The 19480-nt window shown below is 37.1% G+C and overlaps 1 protein-coding gene across 2 annotated transcripts in view; it reads left to right on the forward strand.

Moving 5' to 3' along the window:
* The window catches only part of GSK3B (glycogen synthase kinase 3 beta), a 275384-nt gene that overhangs the window by 247297 nt on the left and 8607 nt on the right, over window positions 1-19480 (forward strand). For both annotated transcript variants that reach the window (XM_006884256.1, XM_006884255.1), the window contains one exon: window positions 16034-16132. In XM_006884256.1, coding sequence (XP_006884318.1) covers window positions 16034-16132 — 99 coding nt within the window. The remainder of the gene's footprint in view (window positions 1-16033; window positions 16133-19480) is intronic.

The following is a 19480-nucleotide window of genomic DNA, read 5'->3' on the forward strand; positions in this document are numbered from 1 at the left end:
TCCTTTTCTTTTTTCACTTTTAGCAGTCCTGTGTGAGGGAGTAGAACTGGCCCGTAGTTTGCTTGGCTGTTATTTTAATAGACGCAGATCACCAGGTCTCTTCACTCATGGAGCCATTGGACTTTTGTATAGCAACTAAGAACCATTTGTGCCATAATAAACCTATTTATTTTCTGAACAAAATACTTGTTTACTTTATTGCATTTTAAAATGATCCCTTGAAAGCTTGTGTGTGGTAATACCTAGCTAGCACTTAAACCTCTGTTAAGTATCTGCTGGAACTACTTACTTAGTGGTAAATTTCTTTCCCTTTTTTTTTTTTTTTTACCACTTCTGTCAGATGTTGAAGTTTCCTAAACTTTTTCTCACTAATGTGTCTTCTTCAAGCAGCATTTTGTTGTTCTAAATAATCAAGAAAGCCCTTTATCAGTGAACAACTTGGTAAAAACTCAAAAACACTTCTCCCATTCAGGCATATTTGACAACGAGCTTTTCAATATGTGTGTGCACCCATATGTGTATGTTGATTACAAAGTGAGGTGCTACTAAAACCTTTTATTTCAGTCAAATTAAAAATGTAGGATTTGTTTCATTGTTTGTGTTATTTTTTTGTTGTTGTGTTTTTAAGTGAAATTATATTTAATTCCTTTGTTATTGGCTAAAAAATTTCATTAGTAATAAAAGATAAAATGTACCAGCAATTTAATGTATTTTAAAAATCACAGAGCTTTACCTTTTTTAACTTGGACAAAAATTCACCTAATTAAAGTGAACAATTCAGTGTTTTAGTACTTTCACGTTAAAAAACCATCATCTTTGTCAAGATCCAAAATACTCTCATTACTGCAAGAGAAAATCATGTGGCTATTAAGTACTCACTTCCCACGCTCATCCTCTCTGTCACCCTTTCATTCACATACGTGCAACCATATATTATGTGTCTTTTATGTCTAGCTCTTCACTTAGCCTGTCTTCAAGGTTCATCCATGTTGTGCATGCATCACACTTTATTCTCTCTCTTTTTTTTTTTTTGGACGGTTATTATCCTGTTATATACCATGTTTTATCTTTTCATCTGTGAATAGTTACTATGAGTGACTTTACATTTTTGGCTGTTGTTAACAGCACTTTGATGACTAGCCACACATGTATCTGCCTCCCTACTTTCCCTTCTCCTGGGTATGTGCCTAGAAGCGGAATTGCTGAGTCTTATGGCTCTTCTTGTGTTTAGCTTACTGCAGAACTGCCAGATGTTTTCTCCAATAACTACACATTTTATAGTCCCATTGGCAGTACACTAGGGTTCTTATTTCTCTACCTTTTCAACATTCGTTTATAGCCATCTTATTGGATATAAAGTAATATCTCATTTGGTTCTAGTTTTTTTAATAATACAATAAGTCAAGACCTAGCAGTTGCTGTTTACCTATATTCTATTTAGTAAGAATTTAAGCCAGGAAAACTTACTTTCACCCTCATGGCCAGCATTATTTACCTGCAGGGCCCATGAGTGAATGAATGGCAGTTAAATTTTATACAGCTGCCTCCAGTACAAAATGATAAATATGTCCAAATTATGATATAGGGAGCTCTAGTGGTAAGGAGCTGCGTGGCCAAATCAAAGGCCCATGGTTCAAATCCTCTAGCTGTTTCAAGGGAGAAAGATTGGCTATTTACTGCCCCTGAAAACCTGCTAGAGGGTCAGATGTAGGTTAGTTCTGACTTCACAAAATGTAACAACTATTTATTAAATTTACAAGATAGGCTAACTTGGAAATAAATACGCATAGATTTTAGAATATGATCTTAGAAATGTTGGAAGGACTTTGGAGTGAGCAGTTTTCATCTTTTTAATGGTTTTAGGAATTCTCCAAGTTCTCATGATGCTTCAGCTTTGGCACTCATTACGATAATGAAAACATTAAATATAATATTTAATACTATATTAATATATAAATATTTTCATTCCGATTGTATTCCTAGTTTTACAAAAAGCAGTATTTCATTATGGAATTTCAAGATGCTTAAATTTTCATTAAACTAAATTTTAAGTATCATTATTTTGAGATTATTCCCTCTTTTCTTGCTCTCTAATGCCCTATCTTCCTTTTTTTAAAAGATATTAAAGTGTTTTATCTTAACAGATATATTTTAAATTGAACTAGAATCACTTAATTTTATATTTTCGCAGCTATCTATGGAAGATATGCTATTTATGACATTCTATTTAATATTCTGAATCCTAATTTTGGAGTGATATTCCCAAATGGTGATCTTACCAAACACATACCTAATTTGTGCAGATGCAATTTATCATAATAAAGTATTATAAGGAGTTGAAGAACCAATCTCCCAGTCAATTTTGTAGCTAGAGATTCTGGATGTAAGAAACATTGAGTAGCGGTGGAAGATGAGTATTGATAAAGTTTTGGGACACATAATGTAAAACTTAAAACTGTTGTAAAACTCCAACAAAATAACAATGAAGTCTGTACTACTTCCTCATAATAAAATAATTTCTGAGTAGCAGGTGTTCATTGAGGATTTGACTGAATGACAGATTCTACTTTAAATAAACCTAGTGTTCATCATTATTTCAACATGTGGTATGGATCATAACAGGTTGTAGCTTACACTGAGAAGAATGGGAATCCCAGAGCACTTAATTTTGCTCATTCATAGCCTATTCCTGGACCAAGTGTCTATTGTGCAAGCAGAACACTGCATGGTTTAAAATTAAGAAGGGAATATGTCGCTTGTATTCTCTCTCCATAGCTATTCAGTCTGTATGCTGAGAAAATTATTCAAGAAACTGGACTCTCTGAAGAGAAATGAGGCTTCAGGATCAGAGGGGAGACTCATCAGTAACCTGCATTATGCAAATGACACAACCTTCCTTGCTGAAAGTGAGGAGGACTTGAAGTACTTGTTGAAAAATATCAAGGAATTCAGCCGTCGGTATGGATTGCATCTCAGTGTCAAGAAAACAAAGATTCTTACCAGTGGATCAATAGGCAAGATCATGGAGAATGGAGAAGAGATTGAAACTGTCAGCAACTTCATCTTACTTAGATCCACAGTACCAGCAGTTAGGAAATCAGGAAATGTATTGCACTGGGAAAGTCTGCACTTAAGGACCTCTCCAAATTATTGAGGAGTAATGATGTCAATTTGAGGACTAAGGTGCATCTGATTTAGGCATGGCTTTGCCGATCACTTGCCATGCATTTGAGAACTGGGCAGTAAATAAAGATGACAGAAGAAGAATTGATACCTTTGAGTCGTGGTGTTGGAGAAGAACACTGAATATCCAAGGGACTGCCAAAGAACAAATACATATGTCTTAGGGTGCATCTAGATTGCTCTTTAGAACAATACTTAGGACATGTTGCTAGGAGGAGTGATTTCCTAGAGGGGGATATGATGCTTGGAATGGTGGAGGGTCAGCGAAGGAGAGGAAGACATGGTGACTGCCACAGTGGTCTCTAGTGTTTTAGGAAGTATGAAGTATGAAAGCGGCACAGGATAGGACGGGGTTCAGAACCACTGTTTAGAGTGTCTCTGTGAATCGTACTTGGCTCTGACGGCACCTAACAACAGTAGTGTTCATGAATTCATGCAGCCTCTGTTTATTGAGGGATTCAGATTTTCCTATAGTTGTTACTGTTATTGTTTTAATTGGTAATTGATGAAACCTGACACATCAACAGAATTCTCATGATTAGACCCTTGAAACGTAAAGCTTAAACAGGTTGATGTTTGTTACTGTGCCATGGGGTAATTAGCCATAAATGGGAATTCTTATTAATTTCATATAATCGAAAGAAGTATTTCTGCAGTCAACCAAGAGAAAGAGAAACAACGATGACACACAAAACTTTTAAATCCTTCTGACCTCTTGGATCCTTAATTCAGAGGAGAGGGTGTTCTAAGAGGTCATGACTGGAAATATCTGCCTCCAGATTTTGGAAACCGTTCTTTCCTTCTGTCATTGAATGCATCTTCTGACTCTACCACACATCCTTATTTTCTCCCAAATTTTTATGAAATTTCTCCAACGGTAATGACTTTAGCAAACATTTTCCCCCATGCGGATATGATGTTCTTGTTATGTGCCATTGAGTTAGAACTGATGTAAATTGGTTGTAAATTGCACAAGAGAAGAGTGCCCATCTTTGCCTTTCAAGGTTGCTGGAGGATCTGAATGGCTTACCTTTGAATTGGTAGTGCAACTCCTTACCACTAGGCCACCAGAGTTCCCTCCATAAGAATGGAAGGGAGAGTATAGGGATAAGGGTGTGATCGAGACGAAATTTTCAACAAAGATTAATACGGTGTACTGTGAACTCACTGCTCTTCTGTCATTTCACTGGATTACCTGATAGAATATCTTTTGATGGGTGTTGGGGGTGTGGCAAGACCAGAAGAAGCAATAGTTTGGAATATGGGGAACTGCTTACTTGAGCGCTCAAATCGGTTATTTGAAATTACCAGGGAGCAACATGCAGACTATGGGTTTGAGGTGGAAGGAATTATTAGAAAGTGAAAAAGGAGGTGATGTGAGAGAAAACTCATTTCAGAAAACAAGACAAAAAATAGTAAAAAGAAGACCGAGAGAAGAGATCAGAGAAAGAGATCATTTGAAAAGAATGTAGAAGAGGAAGTGCTGGTAATAGGTCTGAGAACAAGTTGCAGATGAGCATCAAAAACAAATATTGTAGGTAGAAGCCTCGCTCATCAAAGCCAACATTTATGCATGTTGCCTTTGAATGTATTATTTATTTGAAAATTTATTGTAGCTCATTGTTTATGATGATTAGGGAATTCCATGATCTTGTTAGCAGTCTGATTTCCATTATGAAATAGTGTGCACACCTCGAGGATCACCTCGTCTGCTTATGTGCCTTTTTGTGTGCCCAGCATTATCTTCTTGTCTGACTTATTCTTGCCTGCATCCAAAGTGGGGAGCACGTTTCCACTGCCTGTGAAAAGGATGTATCTTCTGATACTATCCTCAGATTTGTATGAATCTTGAATTGAGAGTTTTGAGTTGCAGATAATAGCACTTATAAATTCTCGTCTGTTGGGAAATCTTCATTTATATAAAATGTGGATCAAATCATAAGTGAAACACAGCTGCACTAATTTGCCTATACCTCCTTCATACTTTTTAAACTAAGTGGCAAAACTAAACTTGCACATGACTATCCTTGTATTCTGTTGGATTCTTTTGAGTGAAAATGTCTATAAGAAGTATTTATGAGAGAATGAAATTAAGCAGAAATTAGAATCCAAATACATGGTAAAAAAGTGAGAGGGAGGGGCTGTTTTTACTTACAGAAGAATTGATGTCAGATTAAGTACTCCCCCTCCCAGTTTATTATATGACAGAATTACACTAGTAGATCTAAAATTGGTTATATTATGAGGTTTCAAACTTGGGACAAGGGACTTAAACTTTATTGAGCTACAAGCATTTAAAATCCATGAGCCTTCAGCTGGTAGTCTTTAACCAATCGAGTCACTACAAGGAGCCATATATTCTTGCACTGGCCACCCTGTGGCTGAATTATGCTCGATTACACTGGCCTTTTTATTGTTATCATCAGCAATCCCTTGGATAGTTGTCAGGGTCTTCCTGCCACTTCTCAATTGAATTCTTTTATGAATATAATCCTCAGCAAGAAGCAGGTCACCACCCTTACTTGCCTCAGCAAAGCGGTCTAAAGAGTGGTGGTTCTGGGTAGTTGATAATATGATACTATTCCTTTTCCTCTGCCAAACAACCTGCAGAAGATGGCAGCTGTAGAAGGCAGGCAGTGGGGGTGGTGGAGAATGGAGCATCCGAAAGCAAGGGGACTCCCAAGGGGAGGCCTTTCGGTGACTGGGGGCTATGTACTGTATTTTATAGATTTAGATATTTTTATAAATATTATATGCTTGTAATATTTATTAAAAATGCAAATCTCTTGATAATCAGGCTATACTCTTCTAGGTATTGAAATAATAGCTGGTGAATTCAATAATTTCCTTTTACTTGGATCCACAATCAAACACCCATGGTAGCCACCATCAAGAAGTTTAAAGATTCGTTGCATTGGGAAATTCAGCTGTCAAGAACCTCTCCATTCATCACCCAATGAGAAGCTGATACTCAGTTGTATCCCCCTAAAGTGTATAAAAAAACCCAACTTTGTCTGCTCTCGGTCGGCTCCTTTGTCTCCTGCGAGGAGATAAGGGTCTGCCCGAGGAGATAAGGGTCTGCCCGGAGCTCTGCAATAAACCTCTTATCTCTTGCTGTTGCATCAAAAAAAAAAAAAAGAACCTCTCCAAAGTGCTAAAGAGCCATAATGTCAGTTTAAAGATCAAGGTTCGCCTGACCCAAGTCATGGTTTAGTTGCTTCCTGAGCACTTGAAAGTTAGACAGTAAATAAGGATGACCAAAAAAATGTATTCCTTTGAATTGTGATGTTAGAGAATGAGTCCCACATATCCTATGGACTGCTAAAAGAACAAACAAATCTTGGGAGAAAGTTCAACCTTGCTTCTTAGAAGCAAGGATTTTGTAACTTTGTCTAACACACTTTGGACATATTGTCTGTAGACATCATAAAGGGAAAGGTGAACGGTCAAAGAGAAGGTGAGCCTCAACAATATAGATTGACAGTGACTGTAAGAATAGGCTCAAGCGTATTTTAAGTATGGTGCTGGATAGATTCAGATTAGACATTTTACAGGATATTTTGATTATAAGAAACTCAACTTTTCCAACTAGATTTGGAGTAAAATACCTGTTTTCCATTTTTAGCCAGTTAGATATGGTTGTCTTTATTCTATTTGTATTTTCAAGGAAATTTTTCTTCTTGTTTGCAGTGTAAATAGCAATCCAATATAATGTAGTTGACTGAGTTTAGTTAACCTTTCTTTGATACTTTGGTTGGCAGCTATAATATTTCATTATAAAATGATTCTTACAAAGCATATAATGATGACCAGAACATAATTTTCTCAAATACTAGCTAAGTTTTTGTTGTTGTTAATGGAGGATTTATTTGATGATTTTTTTTTGTTGTTGTTATGCAGTTGATTGAAAAAAATCCTCCTCATCCATTAACTTTTTTTTGGATTGTGATTTGAGTGAGTTTCCAAAGCAAATTGTTTTTCCACTCAACCATTCATACATGTTTTGCTTTATGATATTACCTACAATAATCATATTGTTACTACATTTTTTCCACGTCCTCCCTGTGATTTTCATGTCCATTAAATCTCCTCTGCCAGCCTCCTCCCTTCCCTCTGAGCTTTATCCTTGCGCAAATGCTGATATGTGGTTGACTGTTCCAAGGAGTGAGTGCTTCCCAGTGTCATTGTTCATTCATCTTATTATGAGCCTGTCTCCTGTTTGATGAGATGGGTCACGTATGATGAATTTTATTCCAAGTTTGCGGGGTGGCTAAAGGTTAGGTCTGGAGGGTTGCACCAGTCTGGTCTACCAGTAAGCCTGGCTTTTTTTGTGGTTTTGAGTTGTGTCCAGTCCACATTTCCCCCAGCACAATCCGGGACCTTCCTTTACGTGGTTAACCATAGTAGCCAGACGTCATCTGCTTGTCTCAAGGTGGTGACTGTTTTTGTGGTCCATTAATCCTTAGGGTTAATTATTCCTATGCATCTTTGCTTTTCTTCCCTTTTATTTGTTCTGGATAAGAAGAGACCAATAGTTGAACCTTACTTGAAAACTTTTTAAATCCTATTTGCTACTTAATAAAATAATAGGACATTTATCTTTGTGAACTTGATGATACTAATTGGCCTTGATTTTCCATTAGACATTGGCGGTCCCTCAGGGTGGTTAGTTATGTTTAAGAACCTTATATAACTTTGCTCCTTGTTGGCTCTGTTGTGTGTATTAATATGCTTACTACGTATAGTAATGTAAATGTAAAAATATGACATATATGGTATATATGGTCATGAATGTGGTCCCTCTCACCTGTCTATATTTATCTTGTCTATCTGCCTAGATATACTCTTGTAGATTAATGTCATTCAACAGCTGATTTTGCAGGAGTGTATGATTGTTGATGCAGTTTTTTTTTTCTCTGTCCTTCTCCCCATGTATATTCCTTTTCTTTAGTGGTACTGTGCTATTCATCACCTTATTATATAGTGCCTTTCCCTTCATCATGCTTTTTAATGTGTCTATTAATTCCCTTATAACTTTTTCCATTAACTTTTTTAAAACCTCTGAAACTTGTTGCCATTTAGTTTTGAACTCTTATCTCTGAGGTCACACAGTTTATCTTATTCTTTCTACCTCTTACCTCCATTCCTCAAAGCTAGCCTACGTTCAGTTTTAGAAACCTCCTTGGTACCTTCATTTTCTTCCTACTCTGGCCTAGCACTCATATTTAGTAAGTAAATATTAGCCTACTTTTCATTTTCAGTCTCTTGTATGTACAATTCCTTCTCCAGTTTCAATATATAGAAACTTTTCCTTGATCCTGAAAAATTTGTTGGTTTTGTTCCCCAGAAGTTCATCTCATTTTGTATTTATTCATTGTACTGCCTCTGTATCTTTATTGCTTATTCCAATGTATGTTGCTGTTCATTGCATCAAGTAGAACCAACTCAAGGCTGACCTCAGCAGATTGTCAGCGATTCCAAATTGCATCAGATGAGATTGCCCATCTTTCTCCTGATGAGTAGCTGGTGGATTTTTACTTCCTGACTTTGGGTTAGCAGCGCAAGCCTCTATGGTGGTTCTAATATACCAGAAGCTTAATGGAAGAAAGAAGGGTAGGCTCCTTCCATGCAATTCCCAGGGGGAGTTCAGCTGTCAGCCAGTTCCAGTGAGTAAGGTAGTAGATTTTAGAGGTATATCTTAACCTGAAAACATAGACTCCAGAAAGGTGTTTAGTTGTGTTTTATTGACTATACACAGGCAGTCATCTGTGTAGATTGTAGTAAATTAGGAATAATATTGTGAAGACAAGGAATTCCAAAACACTTAATTGTGCTCATGTGGAACTTGAACATAAAGACGTAGTTGTTCTAATAGCACAAGAGAATACTTTATAGTGTAAAATTAAGAAAGGCGAGTCAAAATTATATATCTTTTATCATATCTCTTCCACCTGTATACTGAGAAAATAGTCCAAGAACCTGCACTATAGGAAGAGGAATGGGGCAGAAGGGTTGAAGGAAGACATCAATTGGTACAACCTTGCTTCCAAAAGAATGAAGAATGCATGAAGTACTTACTGGCAAAGCTTAAGGATAATACCCTTCACTGTGGGTTACTCCTCAATATAAAGAAAACAAACAAAAAAACAGTCCTTACTAGACCAATAATAAATGCAATGATAAATGGGGCAAAGATTGAGCTATGAAGGATTTCATTTTTCCTGGATTCTTTATCAGTGCCTATAGAAGTAGCGACAATCAAAAAACCCAAACAGCATATTTCAGTGGGCAGATCTTCTGTAAAGGACCCCTTTAAATTGCAAAAGAGCAAGGATGTGACTTTGAGGACTAAGGTTTACCACACCCATGCCATGGTATTATTATCAGTCACCTCATATGCATGTGAAAGTTGCATAGTAATCAGGGAAGGTGGAAGAAGAATTGATGAGTTTGAATTGTGGCATTAATGAAGAATATGGAATACACTTTGAGCTACTGAAAGACTAGACAGCTCTGCCTTGGAGAAATGTTGCCTGGAAGCAAAGATTTTGAGGTTTTGTCTCAGTTACTTTGGGCATGTTATCAGAAGAACCACAACCCACAGCACCCTATCACGCTTGGTCAGAGAGTGTGTATTCATAATCCTTTCTGCCAAGCTTAGTAGCAGACAAGTTAAAGGCAGTGCAAAGTCCAAGGTGTTTGATTTGCTGTATAACTCCATGATTTCCAACATCACTTCCTCCTTCATTCAGTCCCCTCACTCCTCTATATCTCTTGTGTTTGGTGGTTTGCTGGCAAGTCTCCCAAAGACTCAGACCCATCAGCAAAATGACTCAAAGACTATAGGTTTTCAGGCTCGTTTTATAGGGACTGGTGAGCATTTTAGAGTGTCACTTGTAGTGTAGCTAGAAAGCAGGCATCCTAGAAAAAGGGAGCAAGCCCAGAGTTCCCATCTGTCCACCCTCTAGTAGGGTGGCCCTTGTATCATACCCTGACCCACTTTTCTTAATACAACAACTACTTCAGCACAAAATAAACACTTAATCATTGTCTAGGAAGGACATTTTGAACAAGAAACCTTTGACACCACAGGGGGTAAAAAATTTTATTAGAGAGACCCTAAAGGAGGTAGGATGATAATTAATGCAACAGTGGACTTAAGCACAGCAGAGATTACGAGGACAGCACAGATTTGGGAAGTGTTTCTTTCACTATGAGTCTGACCCTACTTAAGGAAACCAACTAAAATATAGCCAGTTTGGCCGTGCTGTGACAACCCCATAGAATATCCAAAATCTATCCTCACAGAAGAAGATGACTTTCAGTGGAGAGAAAAAAATACGGCAAGAGGATAAGAAGCCTTCTTCATTCACTCAGGCAAATAGTTTGGCAGTAAACAAGCTATCAGAGAGGCATGAACAGATGGAAGGAATGAGCTCTACTCAGTCACCGTCACTGAGTTAGAAGCAACTCATAGCTGACCCTCCAGCCTGTTTTCAGAGACTGTAAATTATATGGGAGGGAACTCCCCGTGGGTTTTTGGTTTGTTTTTTTCCTGCAGAAAGGCGTATTCTCACAAGGAGCAGCTGGTAGATTTGAACTGGTAGCACAACTCCTTACCCACTAGGCCACCAGTGAACCTACCAGGGATACAGAACTGATTTGGAATTTCCATGAAATTTCCTTATGTTTTAAGATGATTGACTTTAAAAAGTTTACAGAAACTTTACCCTCTTCAGTCTGAGGACTGGATATTCTAGGTTAAAAAACCTCCGTTTTAGTCATTTGTGGACTTCTTCCCTTGCTCTGGTTTTTTAATGTGGCAAAACCTCCAGGATCTTGGGTTATTTGGGGGAAGTGCCATCAAGTGACCCCACATGACAAAGTAAGCCACTAGAGCAGGTTTTTAGGTCTCAGTCATCAGCCTCTCAATCATGAGGGAATACTTAGCCATTGCACCACCATTAAGTGCCCCTTTTTCTTACCTTCCTTTGATTTTGTTTACTTTCCTCATTGTTCTGTTCATTAGTTATCCCTTCCTGTCTACTCAAGGCCAACATAGGGAAAGGAGGCTTGTTTTTTTTTCCTCTTAAGAAAAGGCTCTGTACCTGTATATGTTTGTGCTATTATTCATAATTACTTTTATTGCTGCTAGCATTGACTTTCACTACATGACAAGGTTGTTAGTTGTCATGCCATCGAGTCAGCTCTGACTGACAGTGATCTTGTCTTCAACAGAATGAGATACTATTGGATCCTGTGCCATCCCCACAATCTCTGCTGTGCTCCAGCCGGTGGTTGCAGTTCCTGTGTTTATCCATACCATTGAGAGTCTTCCTCTTTTTGCTGGCCCTTTTCATTTTCAAGCATGATGTTCTTCTCCAATACTTGATGCTTCCTGATAAGATGGACACCGCCTGACTGACTGCTTCTAAGGAGCACTTTGCTTATACTTCTTCCTACACAGATTTATTTGTCTCAGATCTATTTCTGTAGTGAAGAATATTGACTATACCATGGCCTGTCACACTGCAGAGTGTGTGAGTTGTTATGTCTCAAGTCGGAACCAAATCATAGTGACCCTCCAGTGGGTTTTTAGAGGAAGTATATCACACAGGAGGAGATTAGTCATCTTTCTTCTGGAGAGCTGCTAGTGGATTCACACCACCTGCCATAAGGTTGGCAGCACGATTCCTTACACACTAGGCCACCAGGACTGTTTAAATGTGAAGTATCTTTGGCCCACCAAAGAGCATTGGCTACCTTGCTTATACCCTAAATAAGGTCAGTAGCACTTTTTTTGAGTGGGAACGTGCAGTTAAAATGCATAGAAGACAGAAGTAGAATTTGATCCGTTATGCTGTTCTGCCTGGCTTAAATTGCATAGGCTGAGAGCCAGAGATTCTTCTGTGGTATAGAAATAGAATGAGCTCAGAACATGGCAGCCCATATGGCAGAAGAAGTGATAGAATTGAGCTGGTATGAGACAGAACTGAGCTAAGTCTGCTTACCCCTGGAGCTAAAGCTAAGGACCTTTGGGTCTGGGCATACTGTCAGAATAGGGTTGTTTATAATTGGCAGATCTGAGAGAACTTCATAACACTTGTCTGGGCACAGCAGAGTCCATAGTTGCAAGACTGAGAGTCAAAGACAGATTTACTTATATAAGTAGGTACTGCTGAGAAAAGACTGTTTTGGCTAAATAACCTTTGAGTTTCCAAGCAGAATTGAATCCTGTTACTTACAAACTCTGTAACCATGAATATTGTGTATAAGTTCTGTGTGGTCATTACAATGAACTTTTCAACTCAGTAGAAACGTAATGAGAGCCTTGAGGGATAGGTGGGATCAGAATTGAAAGAAGGTATGGATCCTTTGGGGCATTCTGACCTTGTAGTGATTGCCTTTCAGCTGCTGTTGTTGTTGCCTTTGAAGGGAATTCTTCCTTACGAAGTGAATTGAAATCAAATGTTAGCACCCCCCTGTGCCTGCCACACTGTTCTACATAAACACTTACCCAGACTAACACTGGCCCTCCATTGTTCATGCAGATAAACAGAACAGGTGGGGCTGGGGGTTGGGTGGAGAGATGGACAGAATAGAAGAGAATGTTGGGTGGTAAGTAAAGCAACCGCCTTTTAATAATCAAGTTAGTTCTGAGTCATAAGCTGTAGGACAGCATCGAACTCTCCCTCTGTAGGGTTTCCAAGACTATGTACATTTTTATGTACACAGGCAGCCATCTTTTTTCACAGAACAGCTAGAAGGTTCATACTACTAGTCTTTGCAGTTAGAAGCTAACTGCCTATCCTCTGCACCATCAGTGACCACAGATCACTGATACTACATTTCTTTTAGAGATTATTAGCTCTGGTTATCTTTTGTTTTTTCAGATTTTCTTTTGGATGTTCGTTTGAGCACATAGTCATAGTGATCATTTCAATAAAAAGTGACCTATCCTAAACAAATGGGAAAAACTTTCTAGCTAGTTTGGACAATGGTCTTTGCATTTTGTACTGTTGATGAGACAGGGGTCATTATCTTTTTATCTCTGGCCTAAAGTCTAACACATTGTTTTCATGCTCGATGTTGACAGATGAATGAGTGAACGAGTAGATTTTATAGCAGCCTTTTGGTTCAAGAACTTTTCCTCCCTAACTGGGATGTCATATTAAACTTGACTTTAGTTACTGAAGAATAGCTTTCACATCCTGCACTGATATTTTTCTTACTCCTAGAATCTACAGTCATTAGCCATAACAATTACTATGGAGTCTCTTGTTTGCCTGAGTATAAGATTGTATGTACGTTAAACTGGACTGATTGAATCTTCTTTCACAGTGAGAACAAAAACAGCTTTTAAATCTGATTGTAAGAAAATATCTTCTCTTAGAACCTACTCATTATTATTATCAGGGAAGGCTGATAATTTGATGAACTGGACTGTCTGGTCTTCTCAATTAAAGGGTAAAAGATAGAAGAGCAGCATGATCTCCGTTTTAAATTTTTACTCCCATTAATTTTTCAGTAATGTTAGCATCAGTTAATTCCTTTTCTTTATCATAACCGCTTATCATTTGTATCTGATAGATACTCAGTAAGTTAAATAAATTCACATTCTAGGAGTTTTGCACCAGAAACCATTTGAAAACTATTTTATGATAACACTACTTCCCTTGCCAAGGATTTGGGGGTTTGAACATAGGTTTCCTTCTAGTGTGATAAAAATTTTATTTTTTTATAAAAAATCTTTTGAAGCAAGATAAAACTCGATGGTTATACATGTGAATGTACCAAATTGTGTACTTTTAAATCGTTTTATCTTATGACACTTTTTGTTTTCAAGTTAAAAAAACAAAAACAATTTCTAAACTTTTTCTTTTCTCAGCCATGCCTGTTGTGTTAAGATACATGTTGTAACTCAGATTATAGTGTCTTCCTGTAGTTTTACAGTTGCACAGTTACTCATTCAGATTATGACGCTTAAGTGAAATGAGAGGACACCAAATAAGTGCTGGAATAACAAGGGTAAACTTGATTTCTCTCAGGTAAACCAACAGATGCAGTTATATTAGCTACACTCGATGCTTTCTTTGTACAAACTAACCACCACTTCTTTCTGCCTTTTGAATCAATTGACTTAGTAGCATCTTAAGTTTTAGCTATTAATTTTAACGGTTTACGTACGTACGTACGTGTGTGTGTGTGTGTTTCATACAACCATTCATAGATGTTTTGTAATATTAATTGGCATTGAATAGTATAATTGAATAGTTACAGTAAATAATTCATTCCTTCTTATGTACTGCATTTCCCTTCACCAACTTAATTTTTACTCTCTTTCCCACCCCTATTATCCCTTCCAGTGTTGATTTTGTGTGCAAACTTTTCCTTAGCTTTTTATAATTGTGGTCTTACACTGTCTTTTTTTGTGACTGACTTACAGCACTTAGCATAATTTATTCTAGACTCATCCGTATCCTGCCCTCTTTCACAATTTTTGATTACTGCTTAGTGATGCAGAATACTCAGCTGTGTGAATATACTGTCAGGATTTTTTTTTTCAGCCATTCATCCATTGACGGGCACAGATTGTGTTCAACTCTTTTACTATTGTAAATAATGCTGTAATGAACATTGATGTATATATATCAGTTAGTGTCCCAGTTCTTTTCCTCTGAAATATACCTATGGAATTATTGCATCAAATGGTATTTCTGTTTCCATTAAAATACTTTCTAAAGACTCATAAACAAAATTTAACTCTTAAAAGAAAGGCAGTCTATTTTATAGTTTACAGAGGTTAACTTTTTCATATGCAAGTTAAAAACTGTATTTCAAACTTTCTAAAAGTAAGAAAAGAAGAAAGTGGTATATGATCTTACTAAGTTAAGAATTAAATTTATTACAATAAGACATTCTTATTTTTTGTAAAAACCGTGAGAGACTTTAAGCAGGTATTTCTTCACTTCTGTTTCTACTAGTGTTTGGATAATTAGTTTAATAGAAGCATTCTTATTTTAGATAAATAAATAATAATAATAATATGATGCTGTCAGAACCAATCCATACCTGACCCTCCAGCGGTTCAGAGGCAGTTAATCCAATGGGAGGAGATTGCCCATCCTTCTCCTGCAGAGCAGTTGGTAGATATGAACTGGGTGCCTTTGGGATTGCAGTGTAGCTTCTTGCCACAAGTCTATCCAGAGCTCTATTTTAGATAAAAACAATTGTAATTAATTAGCTATTTCTTAAATCCTGTTTCCACTAGTATTTGGATACTTCTTACTTGCTTAGTTAATAAACTTAATTAAGTCAAACATAAGTTAATAAACTTACAAATTGGGTAATGGATCTGCGGCTAACCACTTATCTGGTGGTTCGCATCTCACAGCAGCTCTGAGGAAGAAAAATGGGAAATCTCCTCCCTTGTGATACAGAAACCTAAAGGAGACTCAGCTGTGAGTCAGTTCCAGCTTCACAGCAGTGAGTCTTTTTAGTTTGGTCTATGCGTGGTTGTCTAAGGAGGTGTGTAAAATTACAACACAGACTGTACTTGTATTCTCAGCTATAACACCATCACCCTCAGTACTTTTGGCCGCTACGTTTCAGCAGGATACTTTTAGTTCTTAGACATACCCTTATTTTAGGAGCCAGAGCCACAGCATTTCTACCAGCTTTCTGTATAACTTAGTTAATAGCGCCTTAAATTTAAGTCTGAGGCCCAAGTTTGTCATGTCCTTTTCCTGTCAAACCATGTTTTAAAATAATATACTTATCGTTAGTAGTAAAATAATTTCATATACAATGTTAAGAGTGGACTCTAACATGTACTTTACTTTTTCTCTAGAACTTTCAAGTAACCCACCTCTGGCTACTATCCTTATTCCCCCTCATGCTCGGATTCAAGCAGCTGCTTCAACCCCTACAAATGCCACAGCAGCCTCAGGTGAGGGTACAAAAGTGTCTTCTACAAAAACTTTCTCTTCTTAAGAAGACATGTTTACCTCCATTTCATTTTACTAGATAATTGTGAGCAAGTATGGAAAAACATGGCACAGCCAAATGAACAAGTACAAATAAGATAACATTTTTATTTTCGAAAGACACAACAGAACCACGTGATCTCTCTATACTCAGAAAACCCAAATTCATTGTTGTCAAGTCATATCTGACGCTCTGTTGGGTCTCTGAGACTGTAAATTCAATGGGAGGAAATTGTACATCTTTATTCCTCAGAGCTGCTGGTGGAGTAGGCCACAGAGCTCTCTGAACATTATATAAAAGCTGTAAATCATTTCTTAAGTTAAATTCTGCCACCTTGAGGGATGTTTAAAAGATCATACTATTTCTTTGTGTTTTTGTTTTGTTTGTTTGTTTTATTGGTTTGCTTACAAAATTTGTTCTTGATTAATATCTGTCCAATGAGATACCAAAAAACCATCTGTCAAAATACGATGTTACAGAAGACAGCTCACTATAATCCATCACCCTGGATGTAAATTATAATAGTATATTGGATTAATACATTTTATGGAAATATAAAATGATGAACTTTACCATTTGAAAAAGAGAAGACTGCAATGCAAATGCATTTAACTAAAATTAGGTGTGAGTGCAACTAGTCTCTCATCTACCAAAACGTTTTCTATGGGTTAGAGTGAAGTTATTAATGACTATTAAATATCAACTTAGAAATAGTACAGGTGGCAGGACTAGGGATTTTTTTTCTTACTCCCCTCCCACAAAAAAAAAAACAACTCATGAGCAAGCTCTATTTTTCATTTCATTTTCTATCACATTAAGTTGAAGACTCATTTTTTGCCTTAACCTATAGACACAAACATTTCATTGTGTGTTTTTAGAACTCTACAGAGTATAGGTTGACTTTCATGCTTTTAAATCTCTCATGTTATTCGATACAGAGTTGTCTAATCTTAATCTTCCACAGCCTTTAATGATTTAGAGGGCTTTGATGATCTAGTCCATAGGACACTACACTGCTAACCCAAATATGGCAACTATCTAGAGAGCCGAAAACCCGAGATGAAGGCACAGGTCTGTGAGTGTCTCTCTCAGTGGGCCAGAGGAAGTAAGCATAGCCCAGCCCCTCACTGCTCCAGAGCTGAAAGTAGGTAAAGAACACATAGCCCAGCCCCATGGTTCCTTTAGAGCAGCACCAACAGCAAGAGGTTTGTTTAATGCATTGCTGACTCACAGTTCTGGTTCTGAGAATGGAGTTTATTAGGGAAATAAGTTAGAAAGTAGGCATTAGGGAAGGCAAAGAATATCACCCCAAACAAGTCCAGATGTTAGCCTAATTTGCAAGGCACAATTTCTCAGTCCAGGCTCTGATTTCATTTTAGCAGTTAAATCTAAATCAGCTAGCAAAGTTTGACTCCAAGTAGTTGTAAGTCAGCTTCTCCTTCAGGCTTCTGCTAAGAATAGCAAAACCTTTAACTGTGGCCAGCACAAGTACAAGAAGGCTCAAGGCACACCTTGCCACAGTTTGTCCACAGCAGTGTCACAATCTCCACCACCATCACCAAGGTCTCACCATCAGGGTCTTACTCCAGTCTCCCTCAAATATTGCCTCCACAAGTCTTGCTTTCCTCAAGTCTTGCTGCCCAGTGTGGGACGCACTCTTTCTCTTATCCTAGTCCCATAGCTGTTGATGATTTACAAGACCATGTGTCTGCAGTAAAGGTAGCTAGAGACCAGAGGGGACTAATGGCTAAAAATAAAGCCAACTTTTAGGCTAACACTGCAGCAACTCTTGACAATTCTAATCCACCAGCATCTCCACAAGAGAAAGATAACCAGTCTCCTCTTTTGTGACTTACAGCCTCTGAAAACCTGCTGTATGGTCATACCTATGAGTCGGTTCTGATTAAATGGCAATTGAATAATAATCATTTAAAACATTTCATTCTAATCCAAGTCTGCCTTTCTTTCCAGGAAAAAGTCTAGAAAGAAAGGTCAGTTTTCTGTTCTAGTTGAACCAATCAAGGTGCTACTCTTAAGAAAGTCACTTAAACTCTAATTTTCTCAGCCTACAAAATGGAGTGACAGTGTTTTCCTAGAGTAATGTTATAAAATTTAAAATACCTGACCATTGTGTCTTAAAATATTTTAATGTAAAAATGTGTATGTTTTTACTATGATCTGTTTATGTAGAACATTGAAGTTTTGATGAGTTTGCTAGCAAATTACTAGCCCAAGATAGATTATATTGGTCATTCAGAACCTAAAATTAGCCCTTACCTAGAACTAACACATTTACTTACCAATTTATCTACCTAGAATTTTGTTAGAATTGCTCTAAATTTGGGGTTTTAAAGGAGAATTATTATAAGTTCTGGGTAATTTTAAATGCTTTTCTTTATGTGAAACATTGAACTAGTTACTGATTACAGCTAAGGAGTGTTTTGAGACAAGTTTGTCAAATGTCCTCGTCAGATGTCACTTACGTTACTTAGTTACTGGATTTCTCAGTTACAAAAAAAAGTAATTTTTCTTTTATATATTCTTGTCTTCATATATATATGATTTTAGCATAACAAAATTTAGTTGCATTTGGACTTTGAGAGTCTACTTCAAAGTTGGAATAAACAGGTATGGGAGGAAATTACTAAAGGACTTAAAGTCAGTGCTAAAATTCAGAGAAATGCACGCTTTGAATTCTTTAGTAATTACCAAATAATTTCAGATGTTTCTCTGAATAGCCTAGTAGCTAAAGTAGACAAGGAAATGTTACCTATTAAAAATTAAATTTAAATGAAATTAAAATTTCCTGTTGTTCATTAGATAAATATCATGCTTATGGCTAACTATGAGAGATTTGGGGTTTTAACGCATTGCTGCACACTTTTAAATTGACGACTGTGCTTAGAAACACTTTTTTTTTTTCAGTGTATTCCCGTCATTTGCGGCAATGTGTTAAAGGAGAATTATTAAATAGTGTTTTCTTTGTGAAGGTCCCTCAGGACCTTGAATAATTGCATCACTACTGTAACATTCCTCTAAAATGCCCAACAATGAATTCATTACAATATGTACCTCTAACTGAATTCATTAACTTTACTTGATTTAAGTTGACTCAATGGAAATCACATGCTAAAATAATTAATATTTTCATAAGGAAAAGGGGATGGCGTATTCTCTTAGCTACTTCCTGCTGAAAAGGGACGCTGTGGGTTTCAGGGTGAAGATCTTCTCTCACTACTCTAAAGGGCCCCTTTGGCAGTAGGAAACACATAGACTATTATGGAGATTGATTTTGGAATTTAGATGCACT

Source organism: Elephantulus edwardii, unplaced genomic scaffold (assembly GCF_000299155.1).
Source record: "Elephantulus edwardii isolate Elephantulus edwardi_28Jun2011 unplaced genomic scaffold, EleEdw1.0 scaffold00032, whole genome shotgun sequence".
Lineage (NCBI taxonomy): Eukaryota > Metazoa > Chordata > Mammalia > Macroscelidea > Macroscelididae > Elephantulus > Elephantulus edwardii.